General features: G+C 37.7%; 1 protein-coding gene across 1 annotated transcript in view; it reads left to right on the forward strand.

The window, feature by feature from the left end:
- SUGT1 (SGT1 homolog, MIS12 kinetochore complex assembly cochaperone) overlaps window positions 1-13,864 on the forward strand; it is a 53,614-nt gene extending 39,750 nt beyond the window's left edge. The window contains exon 13 of the mRNA XM_059902584.1: window positions 4,061-13,864. Coding sequence (XP_059758567.1) covers window positions 4,061-4,162 — 102 coding nt within the window. The 3' untranslated portion in view covers window positions 4,163-13,864. The remainder of the gene's footprint in view (window positions 1-4,060) is intronic.
- The last annotated feature ends 5,416 nt before the right edge of the window (window positions 13,865-19,280 follow it).

A 19,280-nucleotide genomic window follows, 5' to 3' on the forward strand; every position in this document is an offset into this window, starting at 1 on the left:
ACCATCTGTCTTAGATGGCTTTCTCTGACAACCCCTCTGGCAAAGGAAGGGAAGTCACTACCTCACTATTGCCAGGTGGAGGTAGAAATCCAGGTACCCCACTCTACCTCCATTGACACCCCAGGGCATCTCCTTGTTACTGTTGGGAATAGGTAGGAGTTCCAGCTCCCCACGTGGTTTCCACTGACACAACAGGCAACAGAGGAGGCCAGTTTGTGATAGCATAGCATGGGTGGAAGTCTAGGCTCTTCATTCAGCCTTCACTGGCCTGGGTGGGGATGGGACCACAGTTTTTTACTGTGGTGTTTAGCTAGAGTGATTATTGTCTAAAAGTTTTCTGTCTTTCTGTTTGTCCATTGGCTAGAGAAATCAGACTTTTGTTGGGGCTTTTTTTGTTTGCACCCTTTGGCATTTCCAGCTTCTTCAGTTCCAGCTCTCAGAAAAAATAAGGCAAAAAGAAAACCCAAAGAACTCACCACCGTGTTGTTCCTTGGGTCCCAAGGTCCCTAGCTGATTTGTCTTCTTTTCACCTTTTAGAGTTGTCTTATATTTGTTATTTATATAACATACAAGGTTTTTAGTTGTACTTAGTGGGAAGACTAGGAAAAAGTACACTCACTTAATGCCTCCAAAAGGAGAAATCAGGGTTTTGTTAGTTTGTTTTGCTGCGCTGTGCAGCTTGCAGGCTCTTAGTTCCCCCACCAGGGATTGAATGTGTGTCCCCTGCAGTGGATGCGTGGAGTCCTAACCACTGGACCACCAGGGAATTCCCTGAAATCAGTTTCAGTGTTGACTTTTAAGAACTTGCTGGACAAAATAGTGTGTGAGATTTCAAAGTTATATTATAGAATCTGTGTCCATTTTCATACAGAAACTTGGCTAATTGTAACTGAACCATACGTATGCATAAAATAAGCTGTTTGGCAGCATTGACCTGGAACATACCAAGGGCTTGCTTCTGTCTTTGTGGGGGAATACAGGCATACCTTGGAGAACTGTGGGTTCAGTTCTAGACCACCATCATAAAGCAAATTTTGCAATAAAGTGAGTCACACTTTTTTGGTTTCTCAGTACATATGAAAGTTATGTTTACACTATGCTGTAGTCGACTGAGTGTGTAATAACATTATGTCTAAAAAATAATGCATGTACCTTAAAGATTCTTTATTGCTAAAATATGCTGACTTTATCATCTGAGTCTTCAGCAAGTCATAGTTTTTTGCAGTAGTAACATCAAAGATCACTGATCACACATCCCCATAACAAAGATAATAACAGTGAAAAGGTTTGAAATATAAGAGAGTTATCAAAATGTGACAGAGACATGAAGTGAGCACATGCTGTTGGAAGAATGACGTCAATAGATTCACTTGATGCAGGGTTGCCACAAATCTTCAATTTGCAAAAAATGCAGTATCTGCAAAGTGCAATAAAGTGAAGCACAATAAAACGAGATCTGCCTGTACAAAGAAACAGACTCTATCTTATCTCTGATCTGTCAGTCTAATTGGGCAAAAAGACCAACATATACAGAATAATCAGGGAAGTGGTCAGTTGCACTGCAGTCCATAAGAAGAAAGGGGAAAATAAATGTCATCAGCAAATATGATCGGATTATAAATTAAATCTGCTACCTTTAGTTCTCTTAGGAGTAGTTGTTACATAAACTTGTCCCATTTTATTCAGTATTTTATTTGCAGTCTACTGTGTGCCAGGCCACTGCACTTAGATCTAGGATATAAGTATTGGTAAAATATGTTTCTTTCCTTTTAGAAACTCTCAGCTTTAGTTTGGAGCCACGGGTGGGAAGCAGGTATGAGAAGGCAGATTCGTAAAATTTTATCAGTGCAGTGTCATAGACAAGTCCTACAAGAGTAGCTAGGGTCCTGACTAGGGTCAAAGAAGGCCACAGAGAGATGGTGACATGTCATGTTTGGAGGATAACTAAAGACATAAAAAGAACCGGGACAGAGAAGAGCATTCCGTGCAAAGGAACCCACAGAAAGGAGCTTGGTAGAGAGTGTGGGGCATTGGGATTATTTTGAGGCTCCAGTGTAATGGTAGCATATGTAACTTTATACATTCACCAGTAACATAGCTGATTATTTTTAAATGTTTAGATTTTAACAATTTTCTGTTCTTTGCTGTGATCCAAATCAGTGAATTTTTATTGCATTAACAATTACACAGAGCTTTATTTTTTAAATGTATTTATGAATATGCTAGGTTTGTTGGTAGGTGTTATATTCATTGGGTAGTAAACAGATGACCAGTGCTTTACTGAGACACTAACTTTATGTGTCTGTGTGTGTATGTACCTTGATTTAAAAATAATTCCAGCATACACTTGTGTATATTTGACATAGAGAGAACATTAAGAAGAGGCTCTTAAAGTTCTGTCCAACTAGAAAGAGTTTACTTTGCAAAGTCTTTACTGTGCTCAGCAAAAGAGATTACATTATCGTTTTCTTTGGGAGCCAATTTCATTGCGTTGGCCAAAAAGTTCGTTCGGCTTCCCCAGTAAGATGGCTCTAGTAGTGTTTAGTTGTCTTTAACTTCATTTGAAACAATTTTGTTAGATTGTATTGTGACAGCTGTCACATCAGGGTGCATTTTTTAAAAACTTACCAAAATGAGTGAATTTTTGTGTAGCCATTTTAATATTGAAGATGGAAGGAAAAAAGCAACATTTTCTGCATATTATGCTTTATTATTTCAAGAAAGGTAAAAACGCAACTGAAATGCAAAAATAGATCTGTGCAGTGTATGGAGAAGGTGCTGTGACTGATGAAAAGTGGTTTGTGAAGTTTCGTGCTGGAGATTTCTCACTGGACGATGCTCCATGGTCGGGTAGACCAGTTGAAGTTGATAGCGGTCAAATGGAGACATTAATTGAGAACAATCAATGTTACACCACGTGGGAGATAGCCGACACACTCAAAATATGCAAATCAAGCATTGAAAATCATTTGCACCAGCTTGGTTATGTTAATCGCTTTGATGTTTGGGTTCCACATAAGTTAAGTGAAAAAAACCTTCTTGACTGTATTTCCGCATGTGATTCTCTACTTAAACGTAATGAAAACGTTCCGTTTTTAAAACAAATTGTGACGGGCGATGAAAAGTGGATGCTGTACAATAATATGGAACAGAAGGGATCATGGGGCAAGCTAAATGAACTGCCACCAACCACACCAAAGGCTAGTCTTCATCCAAAGAAGGTGATATTGTGTATATGATGGGATTGGAAGGGAGTCCTCTATTATGAGCTACTTTTGGAAAAGCAAACAATTAATTCCAACAAGTACTGCTCCCAGTTAGACCAACTGAAAGCAGCATTTACTGAAAAGCGTTCAGAATTAGTCAACAGAAAACGCATAATCTTACATCAGGATAACACCAGACCACATGTTTCTTTGATGACCAGGGAAAAACTGTTACAGCTTGGCTGAGAAGTTCTCATTCATCCACTGTATTCACCAGATTATTGTACCTTTGGATTTCCATGTATTTCGGTCTTTACAGAATTCTCTTAATGGAAAAATTTCAATTCCCTGGAAGACTGCAAAAGGCACCTGGAACAGTTGTTTGCTCAAAAAGATAAGTTTTGGGAAGATGGAATTATGAGGTTGCCTGAAAAATGGCAGAAGGTAGGGGAACAAAATGGTGAATACGTTGTTCAATAAAGTTCTTGGTGAAAATGAAAAATGTGTCTTTTATTTTTACTTTAAAACTGAAGGAACTTTTTGGCCAACCCAATTTTTCATCTGAAGGTAGTTTTTCCACATATACCTCTATGCTGATTAGCAGGGAGACATGGTGCTTTATATGGCAGTGTATGTGGACATGGTCCTCCTACCTAACTAGAGTTTCCTTTTCAGATTTTTACACGATATGGTAACTTATCTGGAAAGCCTAAGGTTAAACCAGAATATTGTCTTGTGTATATTGAGCCAAACATAGCTTATATTTGGGACTCTATGCTTGGAATGTTTTTAGAAAAATGTTCTGTTTTAATTATATGGACCAATAATTAATCTCTTTTTATTTTTTATTGCAGATGGAGTCTGGTGGTACAGTTTTGAGTACCAACTGGTCTGATGTAGGTAAAAGGAAAGTTGAAATCAATCCTCCTGATGATATGGAATGGAAAAAATACTAAATAAATTAATTTGCTATCACTGTATTGCATATATTCAGCTAACGCCCATTGTGTATTAATACTGCATTCTTGAATTTTGAACACTGAGTACATCTTTTTAAAGGATTATACCTCTTTACCTCTTTGTGCTTTAGAAATTATTTTCCTTCAAGTGTTCTACGAGTCTAATGAATGAAGGTCATGTTTTATCACTTTTGTCCTTAAGGACTTCAGATATGCTGAAATGGAATGAAGTATCATTTGCTGCTAGATAGATTAATTCTACCTAGTTGTGGGAGTGGAGAAATTGTTAATGGGATATCTTGGGTTATTGCCTTATTTTTGATGCAGTATTCTGTTAATAATTTATTAGACGTGACAACTTTGGGTGAGCATAGATTTCTCAATTTCAGTGTTATATTGTTTGCTTTTAAAAACTGCTTTTGAATGGAGTTGTAAATACAATTTTTCTATGAAGAAGTTTGGTTTATTTACCTTTTTCTTAAGTTTTTAATGAAAACTTTGAGAAATTATTTATCACAGGGGATTCCCATTTGATTATTTTTATGGGGAGTATTTGTAATTGCACTGAGAATTTTGGTCCTTACCCTTCAAATTCCTGTATAAAACATTGACACCTGAGTTTATCATGCTGCAAATTTAACTGTACTGAAGGCTAATCTGTGAAGTGGGGTCAAACAGTAATTTAGGAGAGCCCAGCTCCACTTCTTGCTGCTTTTGCCACAGCAGGATTCATGAAATTACAAGACTGGTGGTTTGGTTTGGTTTTTTTTCTTCTTTTTATCTTTATTAGAAAATCTCTCTTCTTATAGCCCCATGATTACTTTGCTTTTGGTGGTTTAGGGCAGCTACTGAGAGAGTAATATGTATACATTTAGTATCTATTCTGTTTATAGAATAAATAGATACCATGGGAATACAAAAACTAAAAGACATGATCGTTGATTTCAAAGACTTTATAATCTAGCAGAGAGAGAAAATTAACTTTCAGGAAGGAATTATGAATGGTTGAATGGTGAACTTATTAAAAATACAGTTTTGAGATAGAAAAAATATCTATCTGTGATTAAATGTTCTGTGATTAAAACTGTTGATAGTCTAAGCTGTTACAAAGCAAAGGCCATGGATGACCTGTAGGTCTGATTCCTTTTCTCATTGTAATTTCGGAACCATAGAGGGTGGTGTCTATTAGGTCTCACTAACATTTTGTGGCAAGGAAGTACTCTGTACCCTCATAGCTGAGGATAGGGTAAATGGGAGGCAAATTAGCCGCCATCTCCAAAAAGAGTGGGAATTCAGCCTCTTCCTTCTAGTTATTTGACATGTGTAGGGGAGTTCATAAGGAAAAAGTGGTGGGGTGGTACCAGACCATGCCCAGACTTGCTGTTACTGCTTGTTTATGCATGTAGGGGCTTTCCCTTGTCCTTCTGCCCACTTAGAGTTACAGGCTACTTTTTTTGATGTTGAACACTGAAGGAAAAGGCAAAATTAAGTTCTTGCATGTATGGATTTCTAAAATTTTCTCCTTAGGAAACAAGGTAGTGATTATGTTAAGTTTTCTCAGTACCATTAGTCCCCAGGGGTAAGGAGGCTCTTGCTACAGAGATGGTAAGTCAGTGGCATACCCCAGAGACAAGACTCCTGGCTCTAGCAAGTCTCTGCCACCCACTAGCTTTAAAATCTTTAACAGGTTTACAGCCTTCCTATGTTTTATTAGTTCCTTTATCTGCAAATCCATAGGGTCTTAAAGTTTAATTAAAAGTCCATGATTCTAAATAAGGAAGCATTTTTGCCTCTTAAAAGCAACTTTTTTCTTTCTTAGGAATGACACTATTATAATAGAAGTTGGGTTTTTTTAAAAGGTTCTAGTACTAGTTTTGCTTTTATTTTAAAGGATACACTGTCTAAAGTGTGTTTATCTATTGGCTGGATTTGCTTAAGGATGTGGGATTCAGGATTTTGCTGAGCCAAATGGAGCTCCTAATATACATGACTATGTTATATTACAGTGTTACCTTGTCTAAATACAATAGGTTTATGGGTAAAGAAGGGAATTTTGAGAAGTAGGTTAGACTGCTTGCCCTGAAGTACCACTCTAAAGTACTGCTTCTCTTTCACCATTCTAGACAATGAAAAATTGTAAGACTCCAGAAAGTTAAAAAACTTCATTTTGAGCCTTTATCTTTATTCTCTGCTATCGCAGCTTGGCTATTAATTGGTCCCACTTTCTTTCTAGACTCCATTTCCTCCCTGCCTCCCTCCCTCCTTCCCTCCTTCCCTCCTTCCCTCCTTCCCCCCTTCCCCCCTTCTCCCACATGGCTTTCAGGATCTCAGTTCCCCCACCAGGGATTGAACCCGGGCCATGGCAGTGAAAGCCCAGAATCCTAACCACTAGGCCACCAGGGAGCTCCCTAGACTCCCATTTTCAGTTCTCAAATCTTGGTTCTCTTTGTGCTCTAGTTACCCTTTTGTTTCTTTAGAATGTACATTTTTCTCTTAGTATTTATTTTCCTTTTTGAGGTTCAGTCTTAGAATACATTTTTTTCTATCTTTATATGGAATGGAAGAAAAGGATGGTTTGCACTAATAACTACAGTTGTCCCGCAGCCTGTCCCCACCCCCAGCATTTCCATTCCTTTGATTTGAGATATTCACTAACTGCAGAACATTGAATTGTTATTGTCTCCTTGAGTCTGGAAAAACTTTTATTTTCTTAGCAGGCTAACTGTGTAGGACAGGGAGAAAATAATTGACCTGTCCTAGATAAATTTTTTAGATAAATTTCAAATAAACATTTAAAATGAAGCTATGGGCTTCCCTCGTGGCGCAGTGGTTAAGAATCCGCCTGCCAATGCAGGGGACATGGGTTCGAGCCCTGGTCCAGGAAGATCCCACATGCCGCAGAGCAACTAAGCCCTTGCATCACAACTACTGAGCCTGTGCTCTAGAGCCCGCGAGCCACAACTACTGAAGCCCGCACGCCTAGAGCCCACGCTCTGCAACAAGAGAAGCCACTGCAATGAGAAGCCTGCGCACCGTAATGAAGAGTAGCCCCTGCTCACCACAAATAGAGAAAGCCTGCACGCAGCAACCAAGACCCAGCGCAGCCAAAAATAAATAAATTAATTAATTAAAAATAAATAAAATGAAGCTATGTCACTATGCTATTATGAATAGTTTCGATAGACATTTTAATTTAGTTCACTACTGAAATGTGTTTTGGCTGTCCTTTCCCATTTTACCTTCCTTTTCTCCTTCCCCAATTAAATACATATCAGATTTAGGTCGTTGATCAGAGAAATACATCACTGACCCAGAGCAGTATTGCCTATTAATTGACCATCTGATCTGCTTAGGGCACTTTAATTTGATTGGGGTCTTCGTTGTCCAGGTTAGTGTGCATGTCTGACTTGTAGCTATTACTGATATTTCCAGAAATAGAACTTTTCTGGGTGTTATGTGGTGTTTGTTACTAGAGCCACTTTTTTTTTTGTAACCAGCTAGCTGTAAAGTTTACCTTTACACTCTTACCTGCTATTTTAGCCCCATATTTTAGCATCCATAACAGAATATGGATATCTGTTATCTCTGCCTTGGAGGAACCAAGGAGAGGAAATAATAAAAGCTAAAAGGACAAAATAATGGTTTCTGTGCCAGGAAGAGTCATGTGTAGTTTTAAATAAGGGGGACCATCAACATTGATCTGGTTTCTTTTGTCTCCAACTATGCATATTCTATTGTAAAACCATTTTACACATATCAAGAGATTTTATTTTGGAAACATTGGGTACTTGTGGGTAAATTGGAGATACTGCTTTACTCAAAAGTGTTACTATTTGGGGCCACCTTTGTGATTTGCTTCTGAAATTAATTTAACTCTTAGCCTCTCTTCCTACCTCAGTAAACTTATCCCCCAGATCAGCTAAAATCATACACATTGCCAGCCCATGCGGGCAATAACAGTGATAACTATTCTGTACTAGTGCTTTTTATGGGCCAGGTGTGCTTTATATGTACTACCTCGTTTATAACAGCCTTGTGAGGTAGTGATAGCATCCTGTCATTTCAGATCAGAAAAATGAGGCCCAAGTTAAGTTCTTTGCCTAGTTCAGTCCACTGATAAGTGATGGACCTGGGATTTGAACCGAGGCCTGTCAGAATTCAGTTCCCATGCTTTTAACAACTGAATGAATTGGGTGGACGAGTGATTTTTATTAATTAATCAGCTGTCTCACAATGAAGCAGAGGATGTGCAAGTTGAAGTTTTTAATTCTTGTACATGAGCTGGGAAGTACATTTCATAAAGATCAGAATATTATCATCAGTTTCATAAGTAGGAAAGCTTATTAGGAGTCCAGATCTCTTGCCTCTTGTAAAGGTAATACAAGCAAGTAGTCTTGACTTGTATTGAAGGTTTTGTTTTTCTCAAATGCAGATAATTACAGAGAAACAAGATACGCTTAGAACTGTTACAGGTGAAAGAAGACTGGCACATCATCCTGATCAAATTCTTGTTCTTTAAACTTGGGAGCTCTCATACTAGTTTTCCTTGTTCAAATGCTAAAATTGTTTCAAGGTTTTTTTTTTTTCCTATCTAGATATGTGTATTAGGATCAGTGTATCACTGATTTCTTCAATAAAATTGGAATGATTCAGGTTTAGTCCCTTTGTTCCAATCATGTTAGCACTTTATATACTGAATTTTGCCTTGTCTGGAGTCTTCTAAATGTTACCTTTGCTGTGCCTTCAGATTTGATTTTTTAATTCTTATATTTGCATTGAGACTTCTCATACATATGTCGTTGACTTTATTTTCTCTTATAGGATTCAGTTATACAAAAGATGTTTCAAAAACAGTACTGTTGGCCCAAAAGCAATTTTTACTTATCAAAAAGGAGTAAGGAAGATAATCTTCAATGGTTGTATATGGGCTTTTAAAAACCATGCTCTACAGTGTAACTACAAAAGCTCTAAATAATAGTAAACTGTTACACATACTATGTGCTTGATGCTCTGTTAAGTGCATTAAAAGGCAACATTGCATACTAGTTAAATGCATGGACTCTGAAGACAGCCTGCTTGAGATCAATCCTGGCTACACCGCTTACCAGCTGTGTGACAGTGGGCAGGTACTTAATGTCTCTGTGCCTCAGTTTTCCTATCTAAATTGGGCTAATATACCCACCTCATGGACTTATATGAGTTGAATGTGTTAATAAAATTCTACAGTTATTTATCCTAATCCAGAGGTCTCTAAAAACTAGATTTGTGCATGTTTGTGTGACTCAGTGGTTAAAAAAAACAAAAACCTGTCCTAAACTTGCAATTTGAATAGTCATATATTTTGCTGCAGAAATATTTGTTTAATAACAGTGCTACCACAGATCCTGCTGAGGTTATTAAAAAATCAATAGTATATCTGTACTGCATTCTAAAATTCAAAATCCTGAATTCAGAAACACATCTGGCTCCAAAGTTTTTGAATAGAGTTACATGTACCTGTATATGTAAAGTGCAGAGAGCAGTGCTTAATGTATATTATGCATTTAGGCTGAGAGGTTTAAGTAGTGTAGAAAGCCTTTTTGTTCTAAGTCCTTCAAGATTCAGGATTCTGTCTGAGGAAGGTATATCAGCTGCTTAAAAATCATTAGTATAATTAAAAAAAAATTACAGTGAGAGCATAAAAGTTCGCAGAAAAGCTTTTATTTTGAATGAGTAGTTATTTTAATTTACTTAAGCAGAGCTTAAATATGCAAGTATTGTCAGCAGTACTTTAAAAAGAATCATAAATTAGGAACTTCCCTGGTGGCACAGTGGTTAAGAATCCACCTGCCAATGCAGGGGACACGGGTTCGAGCCCTGGTCTGGGAAGATCCCACATGCTGCAGAGCAGCTAAGCCTGTGCGCCACAACTACTGAGCCTGTGCTCTAGAGCCTGTGTGCCACAACTACTGAAGCCCGCGCGCCACAACGAAGAGTAGCCCCCACTCGCTGCAGCTAGAGAGAGCCCGCGAGCAGCAACAAAGACCTAACGCAGGCATAAAATAAATAAATAAATAAAATTTAAAAAAGGAATCATAAAGTATAGTGGTGCCAGAACACACAAACTATATGTAGAATGTTAAGGGACTTCCTTTCAGAAGTTCTTTGATTTTAATTCCATTTTTATTTAAATTCAAGACAGTAAAACTATTAGGGCTTATAAAAACAAGTCGCAAAATCACGCCACTTGTAAACCACAGGTTCTGTCCTGTTATTTCCATCAGTGTAGAGAAACTGATAGTTGTTTTTTTGCAAGAGTTAGTTCATCAGTCTATTCCCTCTCTACCCTGCTCCCTGCCCCTCAAACAATCAGTGGGGAGCAAGAAGTATGTGCAGTCCTTTGTATATAGACACTAGAACTATAGACTCAAGTTTGGGGGTCTTCTCTCTCAACTACCACTTTTTGTCACTCATTTGTACTCTAACATTGACCTTTTCTGTGACCTAATTGACTACAAATGAACACTTTCCTAAGTTAGCTAGCTTAACTTAGTGCCTGTGAAATATGCTAAGAAATTGAATGTATTTCCTTGGAATTACTACTTACTATTTTGCTATTTATTAGTTGCAAAATGATCAGTTTATTTCGACTACCACAGAGGTAATTGTTTCATAGCAGAAAGGACACTAACACGTGAATTTGGAATCTTAAAATCCCAGTTTTGTTATGTTAATAATGGTGTGTTTTGAGGACAAGTGACTTAACCCTTCTGAACTTTTTTTTCTCATCTCTAACACTAGATGATAATTACCTGTCAGGATTGTGAGGACTTAACTAAGTCCTGACTCAAAAGTATGTGACCAATAATTGTCACTTAAGTATAAAGTCCTTGATTTTTTTTTCTCAGTGCTGGTGAGTAGTAGAATTCCTAAAAGTAAGGTAACAAATCTGACTTTTAGCTGCTATTCAAGGGCAGCCTCAGCCGTTTTTTTAGCTGTATCTGTCACTGCTTCACTGTGTACCTAAGCTCCAGGCACACAGGAATAGTCTATTTAGGGGTTTGCATACTTTTTTTGTAAAGGGCCATATAATGAATATTTTAGGCTTTGTGTGGCACATAAAGACTCTATTGCATGTTCTTGTTTTTAGTTTGCAGACCTCTGCTCTGTCTGAATATCCCATGTATTTTTATTCCTTCTTCCATTTGACCTGGAAAGCTTCAATTTCCTATTGATGTGTCAAAACTAAGTTAATTATGCCATCTCCAGGAAAGCTGTTTAATCTTGTTCTACTCTGTCAATGACTGGCTTTGTAGCAGTTGGATTGGGTTATTTGCTTATGGTTGAGGCACCCATTAGATCCTTTGATAGAATCAAACCAAAACCACAGTGTCCTGTGAGCATGTTTGAGAGTTTCATCTGTTCATTATCAAGTCACTACAGTTGACTCATTTCTTCCCGCGTGACTGAGCTGCTTTGGGGAGGGTTGGGGGGGGGCTGGCTTTGAACTTTGTACCTGCAGTACCTGGTGCATGGAGAATAAGCTTTCAGAGTTTGGTAGATGGTCTTAACGCTGCACAGAGGAATGCCCTTATTTTCTTCTCTTCATTCTTTTAAGTGTCCTCAGTTAGAATACTCTTGTTAAATCTCCCCTTCCATCCCCTCCACAGGAATTCACTTCCACTCCAGCTGTGTTGTGGTGGAGGTGCCTTGTTGATGCATCTGTCAAGGCAACGCTCAGAGTTTCACCGATTTTAGGGTTAGTTGTATGGTGTCTGTTTTACCCTGTGTGTCCTACTTCATTACGTTGTTATTTACTTATTTTTGGATCTTTGATGCCGAGTACAGTGCCTTTCACATAGTAGATATTCAAGTATTGAAACTGTTGTTGCACACTAAAGAATTAATTTTAAAAACTACTTTGTTTATAATATGTGCCCTTGAAATTATTTATTCATCAATATAGATAGAATAGTAATTTAAAAATAGATATTTAACCCCTGGTCATGAGAGCTAAATATAATTTGTTCTTCAGTTATCTACACCACTAGAGGGAATAGCAATTACATAACTAATCAAAAGCCATGTGATACGTATTTTTTTGTGTTGCCATTTAATTTTCAGATTCTTTTTATTCCCCCCTGATTGTTTTAAAACCAAAATATGTGTTTCCTTAAAGAAAGGACTGAAATTTACTTTCTAATTAGGTTAGTCATCCTTTGGGAAGAAATTTTGAGCCCAAGAAACTTGGGTAAAGGAGGCCAGAGTTTTACAAACCCCAGAATTGGTTTGGGCATATGCACAGGTCTGGAAACTAAGAGTGAGTCGAGCAGTTTCATTTATAAGCATACCAGCTTCTGGAGGCAAAAATTTGGACTGCTTACTAGTACATTTTTTTTCTGGAAAACCCCCAAAGAGATTCTGAGCTACTGAATACTACATGAACCTCTTTGGTGAGGGTTACTTACTTTATTTTTTTAACAATATTAATACCTTTGCCGTCTTTCGAAAGCCATATACTTTTTTTCTTGGATTGGGTTTTCACTTTAATATTGGTAATAGAATAATATATAGAATAATATAGGTAAGTGACAAATACATGTTCATGGTATCATACCCATTCATTCATTCATCAACGTTGAGTGCAAGGTATGTGCCAGACACTGTTCTGGACACTAGGGATACACGGGTGAACAGATTCCCTGCATTTATGAAGCCCAGCTTACGGGGGAGATAAGCAGAATGTATGTTAAATGACGTTAAGTGCTAAGGGAGAAAACTGCACGTGCGAAGAGGCCCATAGGTGGTTGAAATTTGAGATGGGAGACCAATTGAGAACTCAGTGAGCGGACCTGAACTCAGTGCAGACTGGAAGGGAGCAGAGGGAGTGGTGCAGGTTCCTGAGAAGGAGCATTGCCAAAAGCAGGCACAGCAGACGTGCAGGCCTCGGTGTGTGTGCGGGACTCCAGGGAGGCTGTGGGTCTGGGGCCGGGCTGGTGAGCGTTGGGATTGAGTGAGTGGAGGCAATGGGGGCCTCAGTCACGTAGGGCCTTGCAGGTGGTAGAGGTGACGTGATGGTAGCCAGTGCCAGGGCTTGCCCCAGCTTAATGTGGAATCCTGTTGTCCTCGGTGCTGTCAAAAATTTTACTGGTTATCGTTCTTTTTAAAAATGTTCTGATTTTTATCAAGTGTATATACAGTCGAATCAAATTTAGTTTATAAATCTAGCAGGGATTGCGGTGGAGTTTTGCTCTGAACACCTGATGGTATTGACGTGAATGAATTTGAGTTATGGTATATGAGTTGGTGGGTATATGCGAAGGCCTTGGGTTCAGTACTTCCTTGAAATATTTATTTCTGTTCTTTTAACACATTAAATTACAGATAATGTCACATTTTAGTGTAATCTGTGTTTAGCAAAGCTGTTTCCTGTTCTGCAATATAAGTATGGTTATAGCATACTAGATGCTGAGACAAAATTGGATTAATTAGAATGATTGGTTGTGAACAGGGACTTAATGAGTGTGGCATAGGATTTTATGTTTAATAGAATTGTCAAAATCAGATCAGCAGGCATGTTCTTATGGGCCGTCTGCCAAGACTGGAAGTCACTTTGGTACCTGTACTCCCTTAAACGTGTATTTGCATTCCATTCCTTGTCAACATGAGACAAAACAAAGAAAAATAAAATCAGAATTTTAGAGCTGGAATGAATCTTAAGTACTGTCTGGTTTTACAAATGCATTTTTTCCCAGAGCACTCTCATATACTTTTTTCTTCATAAGAGTTCCTTAACTCACACAGATAGTTAGTTGGTGATAGAATCAGAATTTAACTTGGATAAAACTTAAATTATTAACCCCAGTCTTGTACTGATCTTCTGACAGTTGTCCCAAATATCAGGCAACTAAAAATTCCAGCATTGGGAAGATATTCTGTATAAGGTAGTGGTTCTCAAGCTTGAGGGTGAGTGACCCTCACCTGGGAAGCTTGTTTTTTTTAAAATGTAGGCTTTCTCTGTTTCCTTCCTGAGATTTTGAATCAGTAGGTTTGCGACAGGGCCCAGTAAATCTGTGTTTATCGTGACCTGGTGACTTTGAAGTATGTGACCTGGGACCTTGCCCTTAAAAAAATGATTTCGCGGAGTAAAGGTGAGAGAGAATTAAAAAGTGAGGTTATTAGCACCAATCATCTCTGATGTCTTATTTCTGAAAAATTTTAGAAAAAAGTAAAAAGCTACTTGAGATCTTGTTCTTTTGAAGAACTTGTTTCCCTCTTACATAGATGTAAAGGCAGAGGAGAAATGCTTAATGATTATTTTTGTTCCTCTGTCATCAGAACCTTAGGGTCATTATGATACAAGTCATTGAATCCATATAACCACATGGTACACCACATGATGAAAGAAAATCTTTATCAGTGAAAGTGAAACAAATTGAGACTACTTGGACAAGATGCTAGTTTATCATTGCTGAGATATTACTAAAACTGAGCAGAGAATATTAGAATAGTCAATATTCATGGAGTATCTATAGAATATGATAGTACTGATTGATAATAAGGCACTATTTCTTTAGTGACTGGAATATTCTCAGATGTTGCCTGATTACACCTAGGTGCTAAGTGAATTAAAAATTATGGTGGTGCTGGTGGATTAAGTCGAGTAGAATATGTTAGGGAGATCTTTCTGGAGTGGAGATCTTTTTCACTATGTAGTTGTATAGTTACCGTAGTAACTAATAGGCAGGAATATGGTTTTAATTGAAAAGAAACCACTTGCCTTTAAAAGCATAATGTCCTAGATGAATGGATAAAGAAGATGTGGCACATATATACAATGGAATATTACTCAGCCATGAAAAGAAATGAAATTGATTTATTTGTAGTGAGGTGGATGGACCGAGAGTCTGTCATACAGAGTGAAGTAAGTCAGAAAAAGAAAAACAAATACCGTATGCTAACACACATATATGGAATCTTAAAAAAAAAAAAAAAAAAGGTTCTGAAAAACCTAGGGGGCAGGACAGGAATAAAGATGCAGACGTAGAGAATGGACTTGAGGACACGGGGAGGGGGAAGGGTAAGCTGGGACGAAGTGAGAGAGTGGCGTGGACATATAAACACTACCAAATGTAAAATAGATAGCTAGTGGGAAGCAGCCACATAGCACAGGGAGATCAGCTCCACGCTTTGTGACCACCTGGAGGGGTGGGACAGGGAGGGTGGGAGGGAGAAGACACAAGAGGGAGGAGATATGGGGATGTATGTATACGGTATAGCTGATTCACTTTGTTACAAAGCAGAAACTAACACACCATTGTAAAGCAATTATACTCCAATAAAGATGTTAAAAAAAAATAAAACATAAAAGCATAATGTACTGCTAAGAGAAAATTTATGCTTGGTAAGTTTATTCCAGGTCTTTGACTATGTCAGTGTAAAGTAAATTCATTATAAAAAGATGGATAATAGTCTAGGTTAATGGAATATAGGCAGTTGAAAAGAAAATTTTTAGTAATTAAATAATCCACACCTTTGAAAGGCTGAAGAACAGGAAGCTAAAGAAATCATGTTTAAAAACAAAATGTATTGCAAGTAAATTTGCAAATACAATGCTAGTTTTCAGAAAAAGTGTATGGAGGTTATTTCTTCCAAACTATCTCATTGCTATTAAAATTTTTGTAGCCATGTTACAGATGAGAAAAAGGAGATTCAATTACAGAAATTTGATATGAAGAGAATATTTGTAAAGGAAAAGGCACAAAGAGAACAGGGATATGACATATAACATCTGTAAAATTATTAGCTCATTTGTTTAAAGGAACTTAAATGGTTTTTAATAATTTGGTGTTTTAACATAGTGATTTATTTATAGCTTTGTAGGTATACTGTTGCCAGTCCCGTTATTTATCTTTATCACTCTATGGTGATAACATAGACCCTAGTGAAGACTGACGCCTGTGTATTTGATTTAAAAACTATTAAGACATGGTAAAGGTTCAGTAAACCAAACACCTTAGCAAATATTTGCTAGGTTAGGTTATACACGCATAAATGTATATATAGATGTACTTACCTTTACACAGTAAGTACCCCAAAATTGTATGTAAATTGATTACTTTTGAGTGTAAGCAGTTTAAATAAAACCTGTGGTTGAGTCCCTTTATTGTTAAAGGTCAGTCAACACTAACTTAGTTTTGTAAATTTGATTCTAACTTTTCAAAGTGAAACCTGTATATGCATATAAAATATGAGCATGCATATATGTACCAAAACCCTTAAAAGGAATTCAGCTTTCTTTTATAAACACCAAAACTCACTCTGCCTGTAAAATGTCTTTGCTAAAGTTTGCATCACTGACTCTCAAATTTGCACCTTTCTGTCTGCATACACTACTAGGACTATCTGTGCATGTAGATTTTTGTCAGCTCCCTCCTTCCCCCTCAATAAATCCGTTAACTTAAAAAAAATGTGACACTTCTATAGAATAAATGTTCATAAAACAAATTAGCATATTCAGCTTATACAGAAATAAAAATTAAATTATTCCGTTCACACAAGGAATTTCTACTTTGTAAAAATGTAGCTTGTATTTTGGAGTGTAATAAAATCTGATGTAAGAACAACTGTTGAGTGGGTTAAGTGATTATTCTGAATATATTTACTTTTTTAGTGTCAACAATTATTTGAGGTGATGGTGGGAAGGAGTTATAAGGATGAAGTTAAACAAGTTTTTAACATTGCAATGGAAGTTTGTTCCATGAGATATGTTAATGTAATATAGAACACTTAATGAAGCCCAGCAATACCATTTCTTCATTTTCTCTCTGTGCTGACACAGCAGCATCTATCACATCCAAGACTACTGAGTCAAACTAGGACCGTAGGACCTTGAAAATCAACCTGTGATGTCCATTAGCATTGGTTTATATCACCACTGAGAATTAATTAAAGGGCAAGTCAAGATTCAGCACAGCAAACTGGGCAGCATTTGCAGCTTTTGGACTGGCCTGGTTAGAGGTTATTTAGGGATTAGTACCAATTTGCAAAAAGTTTGTATTCAGCAGTGTTGTCTCTTCCGTAAAGTACATTCTTCCTTTGTACACTTGATTCTTCCCTTTCAAAGTAGACCTTTAGTTTTCTTCATTGAACACAATTTGAGTCTCTTTTGTCATTCCTATGCTTAATCCAACCTTGAGTTTCCCCTCTGCCCTTAAAACATCCATTTTCTTTCATGTTAAGTTGACTTCCTTGGGTATTGAGTGACTTTTCATAACACAGCGTAATTCCATTCTCTGTTAAGTAAATTAAGTAAATACACCTGTATTTCATTTAATTGTGGTGATTTAAAAAGGAAACACCTTTTCAAGAGGCAGCCTTCCTTCCCTATGACACGCTCTGCTCCTTGCTAAGTCTGGCACCTCTTCAGTTATCACATGGAAAGCTACCAAGGGGATCCAGCTAAAATGGAAACTTAACCAGCCTCCTCCTTGCCCGAAACCTTTCATTGGTTTCCTATTCCTTATCCCCAAATAAATTCAATTAACATGCAGTATGAGTAAGATACAGCTCTTGCCTACATTTCCATCTTTTTTTTTTTTTGGCCACACCTCGCGGCATGCGGGATCTTCCCGACCAGGAATCGAACCTATGCCCCTATGCCCCGGGCAGTGGAAGCGAGGATTCTTAGCCACTGGACCACCAGGGAAGTCCTACATTTCCATCTTGATATTTTTCTACCTCAGCCTGAATGCTCTGTTTCCCTGCTTGTACCATACAGCCTCACCTCTACTTGACCTATTCCCTCTGCCTGGAATGCCCTTCCTTTCACCACCCGGCTAACTCCTGCTCATCCTTGAGTACCCATTGAAGGCATTCTTTCTCCAAGAAGCCCAATGCTCCCATCTTTATCAAGGCCTTTGGGTGTACCGAATCTCAATTATCTGTTCTCTCATTAGACCACAAGCTCTTCTGGGGTGGGATCACTGACTCGATCTTTTTTTTTCCTTTTATTTCCAGAACCAAGTACATACAGGTTGCTGGGTGGTGAGGTGGGAGATGGTGTGCAGAACCATTGGCACTTATTTGCTTAGTTAATAGAGTGCCAACCATTTTGAAAACTCAACGTGTAAAATTTGTAACTGTAGGAAGTTGCTGCTGCCTGAACAGTGTGATCATTACATATAATTCAATGTGTATCTTTCCTTCATCCCTTATTTCTCCAAAGACTAGCTTGCTGTACATTCCATTAAATGCAGGTATATGAGTGTTCATCTGATAACCGAGTTTTAAAAATCCTGTATGACTTTACAGATTTAAATTGCCAACACTAGATATACAGTAGTATGGTGTATATAGACTATGGGACTGTCATGGTATCAAGACCTTTCATCTCTGAATCTTTGTGTTGTTTTGGAAAACTTTTATTTTCCTTAGGAAAGTTCTTAAACTATGAGAGTCAAAACTAAAGTGTCAAAAACATGAAATACCTGCTCATCTTCCTGATCTAATATTTTAATTTTTAAAGACAGTCCTTGTTCCTGAGATTCTTTATGTCATTATAGATAAATAAGCCATTCCTCCTCAGCCGTGTCTGTCAAGCCGCACTGCCAGCTCTGTTACTAGGAGAGTAACTTACTGGTAATTGGACTACATCAGCAGCCTGATTTGTACTGCAAAGGTAGAAATCATTATGCTGCTTCATGCCCAATGACCACTTACTGAAAGCAGACTGAGAGGGTGTGAAGACCTGGTTTTCAGAATGTCAATGAAAGTCCTTCCCTACAAGTCTGATTTACCTTCTTTTTACCTGCATTTTCCTTCTTTATCCTAATGCTTGCTAATGCTCTTTTCTTGGGGGTGACTCTTAACAGGGCAGCCATCTGTTAATCACATGCCAGCACATAGTATAGATAAAGAATTTCCTATGAGCTGCCTTATAATGTTTACTCTCAGATGCCATTATATGTCTTGTTTTCCCTTTTCTGTCTATGTTTTTATCTAGGAACTCTGGGGGCACATTTGCAAGGCTGGGAAAGAACAATAAAGGTTAAGAACAACTGAGGAATTATGTACAAATAACAACAGCAGACAACTAAATTGTTTTAGTCAGTGACGATTTAAAAGGAACTCAAGT

Source organism: Balaenoptera ricei, chromosome 18, assembly GCF_028023285.1.
Source record: "Balaenoptera ricei isolate mBalRic1 chromosome 18, mBalRic1.hap2, whole genome shotgun sequence".
Taxonomy (NCBI): Eukaryota; Metazoa; Chordata; class Mammalia; order Artiodactyla; family Balaenopteridae; genus Balaenoptera; species Balaenoptera ricei.